Source organism: Oryx dammah, unplaced genomic scaffold, assembly GCF_014754425.2.
Source record: "Oryx dammah isolate SB20612 unplaced genomic scaffold, SCBI_Odam_1.1 HiC_scaffold_24, whole genome shotgun sequence".
Lineage (NCBI taxonomy): Eukaryota > Metazoa > Chordata > Mammalia > Artiodactyla > Bovidae > Oryx > Oryx dammah.
Genome location: NW_024070208.1, coordinates 74,279,072 through 74,292,055, shown reverse-complemented (window position 1 = coordinate 74,292,055; position 12,984 = coordinate 74,279,072). Strand labels below are relative to the sequence as shown.

The 12,984-nt window shown below is 44.5% G+C and overlaps 1 protein-coding gene across 5 annotated transcripts in view; it reads left to right on the top strand.

Annotated features, from left to right (window-relative positions):
* Positions 1 to 40: 40 nt before the first annotated feature.
* The window catches only part of DOCK9 (dedicator of cytokinesis 9), a 282,181-nt gene continuing 269,237 nt past the window's right edge, over positions 41 to 12,984 (top strand). For 4 of the 5 annotated variants that reach the window (XM_040267390.1, XM_040267379.1, XM_040267394.1 and 1 more), the window contains exon 1: positions 116 to 244. In XM_040267390.1, the coding sequence (XP_040123324.1) occupies positions 116 to 244 (129 nt within the window). Of the gene's footprint in view, positions 245 to 12,984 lie in introns of all 5 variants that reach the window. The other variant, XM_040267374.1, reaches the window with a different exon arrangement.

Genomic DNA, 12,984 nt, shown 5'->3' with positions numbered 1-12,984 from the left:
CGGGCGGGCGGCGGCGCCGGGAGAGCCGCCGGCGGGCCGGGCCGAGCGCCCAGGGCGCACCTGGCGGCGGCGCGGCCCGGGGACTGCGGGAGCAGGCGCGGCGGCGGCGGCAAGGATGTCGCAGCCGCCGCTGCTCCCCGCCTCGGCGGAGACTCGGAAGTTCACCCGGGGGCTGAGTAAGCCCGGCACGGCGGCCGAGCTGCGGCAGAGCGTGTCGGAGGTGGTGCGCGGCTCGGTGCTCCTGGTGAGTGCGGGACCGCGGAGGGAGGCGGGAGGGCGGGCGGCCACCTCTTTCGCGCTCCTTCAAGTCGATCCGGCGGAGGCAGAGCCACCGACCCTCCTGGGGCTTGCAGGATTAAGAGGTGGTGGAGGAGGCGGGTGTCGGACAGGGGAAAAGGGAAGATACTGAAGGGGGCACCAACTCCACCCTACGCCCGTGGGTCCTCTCCCGGCTGCTGCCCACCTCCCTCCTGGGAAATTCCCTGGGAGGGAAATCGCCATCTCCTTCATTTCAAACCCCCCCCCCCCCCGCCAAGTTTACCAACTGAGAATTTATTCTCTCCTTTCCCCCATCCCTCCCTCCCCACCCTTCTCCTCCTCCCTTATTCCGGGGGTTAAGGGCGGGGGGCTTGACACCTGTGGCCTGGAGGGGCGCAGGGGAATGGATGTGGGAGCTTCCTCTTTCAGTCCGACACCCAGGGTGGGATACGGCCCCGCGGACCCCCTTTGGGTGGGTTGAGCCCCAGAAGGGCAGGGGTTCCGCAATCTCTCTTCCACTCCCTCCCCCTAGCCGGCATCCTGAGATTTGAGCGCCTCTTACGAAAGGTTATGAGGCTTGCTAGGAATCGCTGGTGACTTCCGCAAGGGTGCAAATGACTACGATTTGGGGGATTTATAGCAAGCTGCCTCGGGGATTAATCTGGTCCTAGCAGAAAGTCTTTTGAACATAGGCCTCTGAGTGTGAGGAAGATGAGTTTTAAATCAACTTTTCAACTGCTCGGGCTGGGTCCTGCTGTTTGGAAACGCAGTACGCCCTGGTCGCTTGGACAGTGAGAGAGAGGAGCGATGTCTGAGCAGCAGCGTGCCCTCATGGGTAGCTGGACACTTTCAGCAGCTCCTTGCACCGGGCGCTGGCGTTTTGTTTTCTTGAAAGGGGCTTGTTTGTGGGTGAGTGACTTGTGCTTATTGGGCCTTGGAAGTGATTCTTAGGGCTTCGTGGGGTTGTGTGTGGGGTATTGTCTTGGTGGAGTGCTGGGTCCCTTAACACAGGGCCTGGTTCATCCTTTTGGTGGCAGATAGATGCCCTTCCTGGCCAGACACAGAATAACATGAATGATGTTTGTGGAGAATGGAGATGAAGCTTCACTGATTTCCATAGCTTGTTGGCTCAGTTTTGTTTTTCTCTCGATGGCTCTGACAGCTCTCTCTAGATTCCTTAAACTCCAATCTGTTCAGTAATAAGGAATTTTTGTATTTCTGTTTTTACTGAAGTTGATCATTTGATGATAAGGAGTAAAGCGGGAATTGATAATGACCAAAACCTGGGATCTCTTCCTGCCTTTCATTGCTTTGGCCTAAGTAGTATGTCCTGCATCTTCCTGACTTTTGCCAACGTGTGTATGTTAAGGATAAAACCCACAAACATCTGTGGCATCCTGTTCTGTTATGAAAGTAAACTTAGTTCTTTTAACTGGGGGTACTAATAATATCCCACTATTATAAATTTGAATCAAAAGAATAAATAAAATCATGAGTTCCATACTGCGGACAGACTTGGACTGAAAAGGAGGTTCTAATTTAACAAGCCATTAGGTCAAGTACAACACTGCTCACCACTGCTGTGCAGCAGTCCTTGAATTCAGCAGCCCTTCCCATAGGAGGCTGGCCTACTGATAGTGACCCAGGAGTACCCATTCCCATGTGTGACATGCTGCTGCTGTGTTCTGTCTCACGACACGTTAACAGTACATCTCTTTTTCCCTGGACACCCTGAAGCGTGAACAGTCAGACGTTTGGCAGATGTCTCAACCCTTTAGTGATGTCTACCTTCAACCGCTTGTCTGATGAAACAAGTCAAGTGGGCCCCCTTGGGCCTTTGAAAGGCTCCTGGGCTAAAAGGGAAATGCGTTGCTGTGGTTCTGCATTGCTGATGGAGAGAATTTGGGATAACTTACAGATATTAAAAACTGCCCATCACCCTCACCCCCCTCACCTCCTGTTGGGTACTCTGCCACCACCTGCTGCTTCCGTGTCTGTCAGGAAGCCACAGCAGGTGCACCTGTCTCGGCTTAGTTCTAGGAAGGTCTAAGAAGGTACCCAGATCCTTTCGGGAGGCAGAGCAGCAACCAGTTCAGGGTTTGGAATCCCAGGGTCCACTGATCCAGCCAGGATGGAGGTAATACTTTGCTCTATCTGGCAGCCTGAGTCAGTGCTAATAGCATAGTAAACACACAATAAATGTTTCTTACCTAGCTGGCTACTATAGCAATTCTGTAGATTGACTGAAAGAAAAACAGATAAGAGTATGGACTTAACTAGCTCTTCTCATGCTTCTAGTACTGCTGAATGGCTGTGACATCAGAAACAACAGAATTATATAATTCAGTGGGTGATAAAGGCTGCCATTAAAAAAAAAGTAAGGTGTACTCATAGATTTTTTTTTGTTTGATAGGTTCACTTTTTATAGGCTCAGGTTTGTGGGCCTTTAAAGATGATATTAATTTGTAAACCTTGAAAAAAATGCAAAAAAGTGGAGAGAATATCATAATGAACCTTCATAATCCATCAACCAGATTCAATAATTATCAAGATTTTGCTAAACTTGCTTTAACTGTCCCGCTTTCCCCCTCCATTTTTGTGTGATTGCGAGTTCTATGGTGCCCGTCATTCATCCATATAATACCCAGTTGTTTAGTTGCTAAGTCATATTATTAAAAATAGGTATATTTTCCCACATAACTGTAATGCCATTATGTCAAAGTTAGCAATAATCTGTTGAAATACTCTTCAGACTTCCCAGTTTGCTTCAGAAACAGCTTTGAATGGTGGTAGTTTGTTCGCATCAGGATCCTAAAAAGTTTTACTGGCCGTTTCAAATATGGTTTGTTCTTTCATGAGCTTTAGAATCAGTAATGACGGAGCGAACCCTCCCGGGAGTCGGGAGTCCTGGGTTTTAATCTGGGAGGTTTGATAGTGCAGAGCATGGGCTCTGAAGTCAGAATACCAGGGCTGTAATTCCAGCTCTGCCCTGAACCATCTGTGTGCAGTCTTAGGCACATAATTCAGCCGTGGTGAGCTTCTCACCTGTAGTGCAGCAGAGATAGAATTTGTACTTACTTTCCATGGTTGTTGAGAGGATTTAGTGAGCAATATGGGTAAAGCTTTTAAACGGTGCCTGGTCAATATCCTACCAGTACTTAAGTCACCCTGGGTTGGTCCCTTAATTTCTCTGCACCTCAGGGCTCCTGTTCTTGTAAATGAGAAGCTGTTCTAGATTGCTCTAGAGTCCCCTTTCCCGACCATCAGGCTTCAATTCAAAGATGCTTTTATAGGAGTTGTTGTCATCGTTCAGTCACTAAATTGAGTCCGACTCTTTTATAAGAGCAGTAGAGGTGCTGCTACTCGTAATGTTCCTAACTGTGGACGATGTCATTTATGATTTGGGGTAGTAAAAGAAGAATCCTCACAGTTCCAGAATTAGCTTTCCTTGATTGAGCACAGTCAGGAGGGCAGCACGTTCAGATCATAGGCAAGCTCAGGAGAAAAACTAGAAATAATTCCCTGAGCAGTGTTGAGTAGTGATTGGACCTTTCAGATGTATTAAAGATAGCATTGTAATGGCCTAGATCTAAGGAAGTATACCACCCAGGGCCTAAAAATATCCTTTCTCTGAAAAATCTGTGTGAATATTGGGACGGGGCCCTTCACGTGGGTTTGGCAGCTCCATGCGCTCGGGTATCGCTGCCCAAGTCACCTGCCTCCTTGCCGATCTTATCTCAGCATGCCCAGCTTGAGGCCCTCCTTCGCCATCAAGTCCCTGCTGGTGACACCATTCCACAGGCATCCGAGAGCCCTGCAGTGTGAGATGAAGTAAAACCAAGTCAGGCCGGCACCACAGTTCCCTTTGTGTGACTGGAGGGGGACGGACAGGCATGATAATCTCCGGAGTGCCGCCCTGGGGCCCTTCTCACCCTCCCAGTTCAGTATGATCCGAGGTAACCTGAGACCCGAGGGGTGGTGTTCTTTGAAATCCCCAGATAACGTAAAACCTCATTTTGGCTGTAATTTTAAATCAGATAGGATAGTAAATCGGTAACTGGACTGGCCGGGGCTTCACCTCACCGTCTTTCTCCACCCTGTGGTGGAGTCCCAACAACAGAAATGTCCCAGCATACAGGAAGCAGGGCGAAGGCCCATCTCCAACTCGATAATCAACAACAGGTGTGTGTTTCTTTGGTTTCTGGTCTATTTGAATATTGGGAGATAGGAGGGCATTTGTAATGCCTTGAGTTTGAAAAGGGAGGAGTGGAACTGTGAAACCTTTATCCACGTTTGTCTAGGGACTGTTCTGCGCTAGGACTTTTTGCTGGGTGCTGAGGATCTGCTGCTGTTCAGAGCAGGCTCTTGCCTTGAAGGGTTTATGATTTCAACTCTCAACAGGTGGACAGGTCAGTCTTCAACATAGGATAGCAGTAGGGAGAAACCCATCAAAGACATGTGAAGGAACACATACTAAGAAAGAGCAGAGAAAGATGAAGTAACAGAGAATTGATACACTCGGGAGAGGGCTTGTGAGGAACTGAACGGGACCTGGGAGGTGCTGAGACCAGGGAGACTTTTCTCCCAGAAAGGAATGAGAGGCAGAGACCGAGCACATCCTTCAAAGGCCTGGCTAGGCCAAGTGGGAGCAGAGCAGCTTGGGCAGGGAAGGGCAAGGTTTAAGAGGAAGGGAGAGAAGTTTTGAGAAATACAGTTGCTAATTTGGAGGACAGTTTCGAGGACTGGCTGAGAACAGATCATAAAATAGACATTTTTCCTTCTTGTCTTTTTGAAACCTATTTTAGGGAGGAGGTTCAAACCAGTTCCTGAACATCCTCTTCTTAGAGATCTTTCCCTCTGTGTGATCTTGGGGGTAAATAATATGACAGTTTTGTGTCACACAGTCCTAAGGACCCAAAGTGAAGTCTTTGGCATAGAACAAAAACGGCCCTCTGTGTGTGTCAACTTTTAGGGTACGTGTGAGTAGTAAGTCAAACCTGGTGGGTACACCACTGAGTAAATGATGTCACAAAAAAGTATTGACCCCACCTTATATCACATACTGCAATAAGTGATAACTACATGTAAGAGACACACGTAAAATAAGCCAAAGAAATGGCATAAAACATGGATGAATAATCATGTAAGGGTAGAGAGGGACTTCTTTAAAGAATGAAAGTAAAGGACAAAACCAGTTTGGCCTGGGCTTGGGAGGTGAACCCAGGGCCTTGCCGTTGATGATCTGAGGACTTTGATCAGATGTCTTCACTAAGTCTCAGTTTACTCATCTGAGAATTGGGATTGTTGGGTATTATTATCTCAGGGAGTTCTTAAAATAAAGATTAAAAGATTTAATGTATGTAAAGATACTTAATAGTAAGTGCTTAACAAAGGTAAGCTCATATTGTAATAAAAGATTGCTCATCTTGACTAAATGAATCTGGAGACAGCACTTACTAAGCACTTACTGTGTCCTAGGATATGTGTCAGGGCTTTACACATGGGAGGTCAAGTCATTTCAAGGTCAGAGGCTGTAAGTGGGGGAATCTGTGTCTTGAACCTGGGGACTGTGGCTTCAGACCATGTGTCCCTGCTCACCACCCTGCCTCCTTAGGCAAACACTCAAACCTACGTTCTCTGTGTCACAAGCAGCATAAATTTAAAAGCCAGTCATAAGCTTAGAAACAGTATTTGTCCTCTTCTGTATATCTATATCTCAGTCATAGTGTTGTTTTAAAAAAATTTAATGAGAGCTCTTAGGAGTCAATTAAAAAAAGAAAAATATGTTGAAAGAAAGATAGGAAAGGATATTCATAGGTAGTTCCTCAAAGAAAGGAATACAGTTAGCCAATAAAGAACAGGAAAAAAAAAAGTTCTGCCCTGCTAATGATTCCAGAAACACTAATTAAAACAGGATGCTATCTTTGCCTGATAAATTTGCAAAGATAGAGGAGGTTTTGCAAGGATGGGGCGAGCTGGGCACTTTTGTTTGCAGGGTCACCTCATCTCACAGTTCCATTAACATGGCATTTTATGGGAATTGTGTCTCCTGGGTTTTATAACATGATGAATGGTATGACTACTTGAGCTGGGCTATATGTATCAAGAACTTTCACATGCTCCCATTCTTTGGCGCAGTACTTAAACAACTGTATGAACTCCCCCTGAGGACTGGACTGAAATATACATAAATGACAGTGTCTGAAGTCACAGTGCTGAGGGTTCAGGGCAAAAAATGTAAACCACCGACCCACTGCAAACTCTCTAAAGGTCTTAACAGTAGTCTAAATGAATTGTGGGGTTGGGTTGTTTATGATGCCATGAAGTTTAGTTTTAGAAGAATAATGACTTGAGAAAATTCTTCCCTGATCATGTCAGGAGGCATTGAGGCCTGTGGTCAAGTTAGGGGGCCTGGGTTCTGTTACCGCTTTAATACTAACCACTGGGTGACCTCGGGTTGTGGCCCCGCAGCCTGGTTCTACCCTTAGTGTGGGGCAGGGTCTCAGTCCTCACCCCTTCAGCTTGTCACCTGCACCGTTTGGTACCACTCAGCACCCCTTCCTCCCCTCCTGTGGTTCTCCTCCGGCTCCTCCGTCCCCTCGCTCCTCACCACCCTTCCTAAAGAGTGCCTTGTCTTCCTTCGGCTCGTAACAATTTATCGCTTCCCTTGACTCTGCAAGGAGCTGGGTTCCTTGTTGCAGTTTGCAAATCTTTATCTCAGTTTTGATTTTTTTCCCCCTCAGCTCAGAGCTGCTTTTCTGCTAACTTGCCTGACATATGTACTCAGCTGTCTTACCAGTCCCTTACGTTTGGCACCTGTGAAATCATAAACTGCCACCTTTCGTCCCAAACCAGCTGTCTGTCTTGCGTACTTGTTTTCTTTAGTGAGAGGCACCATTGCATGGTCACCAGCTCTGAAACCTCTGATTCCTCCTTTGTCTCTTCTGCTCACCTCCTTTGCCTTCCTCATCCTATCGCCACAGCATCCGTCACGTTTTATTTCTGCATCAGTCAGAATGGGCTAATGACTCCTCTGTCTCAGCGGTCTAAAATGGAAAGGCTTGTTTCTCCCTCACGCGGCCCTTCCACTGCGGGTGGCTGAGGACCACGTTGTCCACATCCTGGGATCTGGGTTGATGAGATGGCCCCTGCCTTGAAAGAGGTGGGTTTTCTTGTGCCAGGAAAACATGTGGGGTCTCCCTCATAGGTTCCTGGGTTTCCACCCACCCCTTTTGCTTATGTTTTGTTGGCTAAAGCACATCTCTTGGCCACACTCCCAGCTGCAGAGGGCAGGGAAGCCCAGTCCTGCCTGTGGGCCTTTGGAGAGCGAAAGTCTGTGGTGAGCCGTGCTGCAGGCTGCCGCCTGCCAACCAGTTCTCTGGCTCCTGCCTCTCCTTCGGCTCCTGCCTCTCCTTCGGCTCCTGCAGGTTAACACCCTTCCTCTTTGGTCTCTGCTTCCACTCTTACTCCATCCCTAGGACTGCAGATCTGAATCCTTAACGCACCAGTTGAAATAGCAAATGGCAACCCACTTCACTATTCTTACCTGGAAAATTCCATGGACAGAGGAGCCTGGTGGGCTACAGTCCATGGGGATCACAAAAGAGTCGAACGCAACTGAGCGTGCTGCACACCACATTGGTCCCCGCAGTGCCTCCCGCTGCCCTGGGAATAGGAGCCTCTTCCCTGAACTGTAAGGCACTCTCCTTACTAGGCACCACCTGTGCATTGCTCACCAGCCCGGCTTTTCCATCTTCTGGATGCCAGGCTCTCTCGTACCCCACGGCCTTGGCGGGAGCTCTTGCCCCCAGGCGGACAGAAATCACCACCCTGCCTCCCTCCTCACCGCCAGGCCACCCGCCTGGGTCTTTGGAACTGTGCTTGCAGGTCCTTGCCTCTCAGAGGCCTTGCCTATCCACCCAGACTGTTGTTTTCCTTTGTACTCTTAACACAGTTTATATATTGACATGTATATACGTTTGTGTCACCTGTTTCCCTCCCTGGCCTGTTGGTTCACTATGGTTTCCCCAGTACCTGGCAATTAGCAGGGCCTCAATAGACACGGTAAAGCATCTGCCTACAATGTGGGAGACCTGGGTTCGATCCCTGGGTTGGGAAGATCCTCTGGAGAAGGAAATGGCAACCGACTCCAGTACTCTTGCCTGGAAAATCCCATGGGCAGAGGAGCCTGGTAGGCTACAGTCTATGGGGTCGCGAAGAGTCGAACACAACTGAGCGACTTTACTTTACAATGCTGTATTAGTTTCAGGTGCACAGCAAAGTAATTCAGTTATGCATATATATATACATATAAATACTTTTGGCATCACCAGCTCAACAGACATGAGTTTGAGCAAACTCCGGGAAATAGTGAAGGACAGGGAAGCCTGGAGTGCTGCAGTCCATGGGGTTGCAGAGTTGGACACGATTGAGCAACTAAACAGCAATAACTGTATATTTTGATGAATGAAAGATTCCTGAAGTTTCTATATCTGACATGTTTTGTTTTAAAATCTTTTTTTGATTCCCCATTGCCCCTAATTTGTCTCTCCCCTGCAACCCATTTCTATTTATTTCATTCCAGCCTATCTCCCTCCGCCAGATTAATTTTCCTAATGTAGAGGATGTGTTGTTTCATTAGTTTCTCATTGCTGCCTGATAGATTTGATAATGTTCATGTAAGTAAGAATGCATCATTTTGGGGCTGGCCCTTTGTCTGCTTTAGGAAAAAGCGGTTGGCAGTACACCTGTATGACCTTTGCATAAGTTTTGAGAGCGGCTACACATTTTAATTTAACCATAAGTTGGTGATGGACAGGGGAGCCTGGCGTGCTGCAGTCCATGGGGTCGCAAAGAGTCGGACACGACTGAGCGACTGAACTGACCCGAACACATTTTAACACAAGTAAGGTTAATTTCCTTTTTTAGGGCAGTTTGTTTTCACCAACTCTGTTGAACTCCAGTATGTAAAACAACACAGTGATCTGATTCTTATGTTAGGTATTTGGTAACTCATTTATCTGAGAACAAAACAAAAACACAAAGAATAAAAATCTGGAAGTGTTTTTCTATCACTAGAATCAGTTCTGCAAATCATCAAGAGTACTTAGATGAGGAAGTTTTTTTCGGTTTCATTTACATCTCTGTCACTTTTTCTTGAATGGACTCCTTTAACTCTTATCAGCAAGTAGAAGGCAAGGAGACTTATAGTCTGATCAGGACTCTAATGCCAAATGGTTTGTTGGAATCTCCCTGTCCCCCATTTCTTTGAAGTTGGCGGGAATAAATCCAGTTAAGATAGTGCTTGGGTATGTCTGCTTAGGGAGGCTGGTTGGGTCAGTGCATGTGTTAGAGACATGCCCACTTAATTTATTATAGATTAACATTTGTTGAATGTTAATCTGAAACTGAATCTGAAAGCAAATGTCAGTGAACTGCCTACGGTCTCCACTGGCCACGAGAAGTTTATTCTCAAACTCTTTTGTATTTACAGATTCACATACTGTTTTCGTAGAGAAAACACACATTCTGTCATATAGATTAAGTTCTTTACCATGAAAAGTTAAAAAAAAACCCATAAACAGTGTATTTAGGTTGTTCACTTTTTAAAGTATAAACACTATTTTGTTGATGAAGTTTTATGGTATGTGCTAAGTCACTTCAGTCGTGTTCAACTCTTTGCGACCGCATGGACTGTAGCCCACCAGGCTCCTCTGTCCATGGGATTTTCCAGGCAAGAATACTGGAGTGGGTTGCTATTTCCTTCTCCAGGAAGTGAAAGTCGCTCAGTCATGTCCAACTCTTTGCGAGCCCATGGGATTTTCCAGGCCAGAATACTGGAGTGGGTAGATGTTCCCTTCTCCAAGGTATCGTCTCGACCTAGCGATTGAACCCAGTCTCCCACATTGCAGGCGGATTCTTTACCAGCTGAGCTACCGGGGAAGCCCAAGAATGCTGGAGTGGGTAGCTTATCCCTTCTCCAGTGAATCTTCCCAGCCCAGGAATCGAACTGGAGTCTCCTTCATTGAAGGCAGATTCTTTACCAGCTGAACTGCCAGGAAATACTGGAGTGGGTTGCCATTTCCTTCTCCAGGATATCTTACCCAACCAGGGAATGAACCCAGGTTTCCTGCATTGGCAGGAGGATTCTTTACTCTCTGAGCCACCAGGGAAGCCCATTAGGAAGAAGGACAGACAGAAACAAAAAGCAAAAATGATAAGAATCTAAAAAAAATTAAACTTGCTCTTGTTTCAGGAGTAAGTTAAATATCAGATGTTTAGTCTCTGAATTCTGGAATATAGAAAATACCCTGGTATACCCAAGTTCTGTTAATAGGGAAGTAATTCTGTGATAAGTGGTGGTAGGATATATTGGATAAGAACCTGGGCTCAGGAGATCCTAAACCCAGCTCTTCAGAGAAAGCTCTGCTTTCTCAATGCCTCGACCCCAGGAATGGATATCATAATAACACTTTCTTTTAGATGTTTGTGGTGATTAAGTGAGAAGATGCATAAAAAACACTTAGAATAGGGTCTGGTGCACATTGAATACCCAATAGTACACACTTTTGTGATTCATAAGGGCATCCTAAAAATGAATATCATATAAACTCATAATAGAGCTCCTTCAGGAGAATTTATAACGGGAAAATTATAATGTTGGGTGGAAAAGAAATAGTACGTGGAAACATAATAGGTATGTCACAGTTGTGAAAGAAATAACCTGTGGGTAAGAGAAATTTTTAAAGAAAATGCATGAAAAGGGAATATGATTTGTTCTTTATATATTCTAAGGTTTCTTGTCTAGCTTTCATAAGTGAATAGATAATTATCTAGAAAAAAGTAATGAATATAGAAGGGAAATTTTGGTGCTTCGTTTAAGACACTCAAATTAGTACTCTTTGAAAATTGTACCTCTTAACGTTTATATACATGTGCACCTTAATGTAAAATGTATTCCTGGGATAAGATATACACATGCATCTTGGTAGCAGAAATATTGTCAACTAGTTAAGAGTTCTGTTTTGAATGTTCAAGGAGGAAGGAGACCCAGGTTAAATAATTAAATCTTGCATTTGGCAGTTTTATAAAATCCTTTCCAAAGAACAACTTGTTTGAGCCTCTGGAAAATCTAGTTAGATAGACAGGGATAGTGAGTGTTTGTGTTTTCTTTTTTTGGTTTGTTTTTTTTAAATTTCTGTTTTGATGAGGAAACGAGACCAGAGAAATCAAGTGACTCACTTAAGGTCACCTGGCTGATAGCTGACATTTTTTCTTGATAAGAGGGCAGGGACTGTCAGAAGATATCATTTTAAAATTTGAGTTTCTCAGAAAATTTTAAATGGTTAACTCGAATCATTATGTACCTTTCTGGAAAGTACCATAAATTCTCTGGGTTGGTAGAAATCATACTGTTTTGAAGGTAAAAGGTAGTTTAGAGGTTATCTGTTCCAGCTTCCTAGTTTTACAGATGAGGAAGATAAAGTGTGGTGTGGTTAATTGATTTGTCTGTGGTCATACAGTCTGTATTACAGACAGGAGTGAGATCCAGTTTATGGCTCTTGATCCAATGTATTTTCCACTGATCACAGGAAATAATTGAATTTACCTTGTTTGCTCTTGCATTTCATCAAATATCTTTACAGACCGTGGTAATCAGATAATATCAGCATATCAAACATCTATTTGTACCATGGATCTTTTTCCCGTTTATGTATTTCATTAGTCCTAAGCCAGTTTATGGGTGATTGACATTCACTTTTCCATAAGCCAAGAAATACATTCTTCATTTCGGTTTAAGGAATATTAGGACAGAGAGAAAGAAATAAAAAAGCCAGAATGACAAGATTCATCTAAAAAAGATCTCAATAGAAACTTATTGATGAAGGAAGAATTAATTTAGTAGTCAAATAATATTTTTTAAGGGATATAAGATCATAGTTTTATGTGTACTTTGGTTAAAATAATTATGTAGCTTGAGGGAAAAAACCCTTCCTGGACCTAGTAACCTAAAGTTCTTTAATGTAGAATAATAAACTCTGTTAATCTAGGTCATTTTACCTTTCAGGCTGGTTTCCCTTGGCTAAAATAAATATTCAGCTATAAATGGCAGTTTGTTCAAGTTATATCATTACAGAAAGAGTTGCGTTTGTAATACTGTTTAGAGAATTTATTTAATCTGTCATTCTAACATATTGCTGTTTTCTTAAGTAGAAAGCAGAGTTCCTATGGTGATAGCAGAGGTGCCATAATATTTATAGTATATTACATTCATTTATAAACCATTACACTGGCTAGAATTTACAGGATATTTAATCTCTGAGGTTAACTTTTTTTTCTCTCCAGTCTTTTAGAATGTTCATAGACATTTAAAATGTTTTTTATTCTTAGAAGAAAACCTTCTGAGAGAATGTTGGTTATTTCTTTTCAAAAGAACAGAAATAACTATTTTATTATTATTTTCTGTGTGTGGAAGAATGTGTGTACTCTCCTGATTTCTTTGGAGGTGATTTTGTGAAAAACCAATTAATATATCAAATTTTAATTTATCAGAAGCCAATTAATGTATCAGATTTGTTGTTCTTCAGTCCCTCATTCCTATCCGCCTCTTTGTGACCCCATGGTCTGCAGCATGCCAGGCTCCTCTGTCTCCTCATAGCTTCATTGAGTCACACAAGCCCCTTCACCACAGCAAGGCTGTGATCCATGCAGGGGACTTAAAACTTG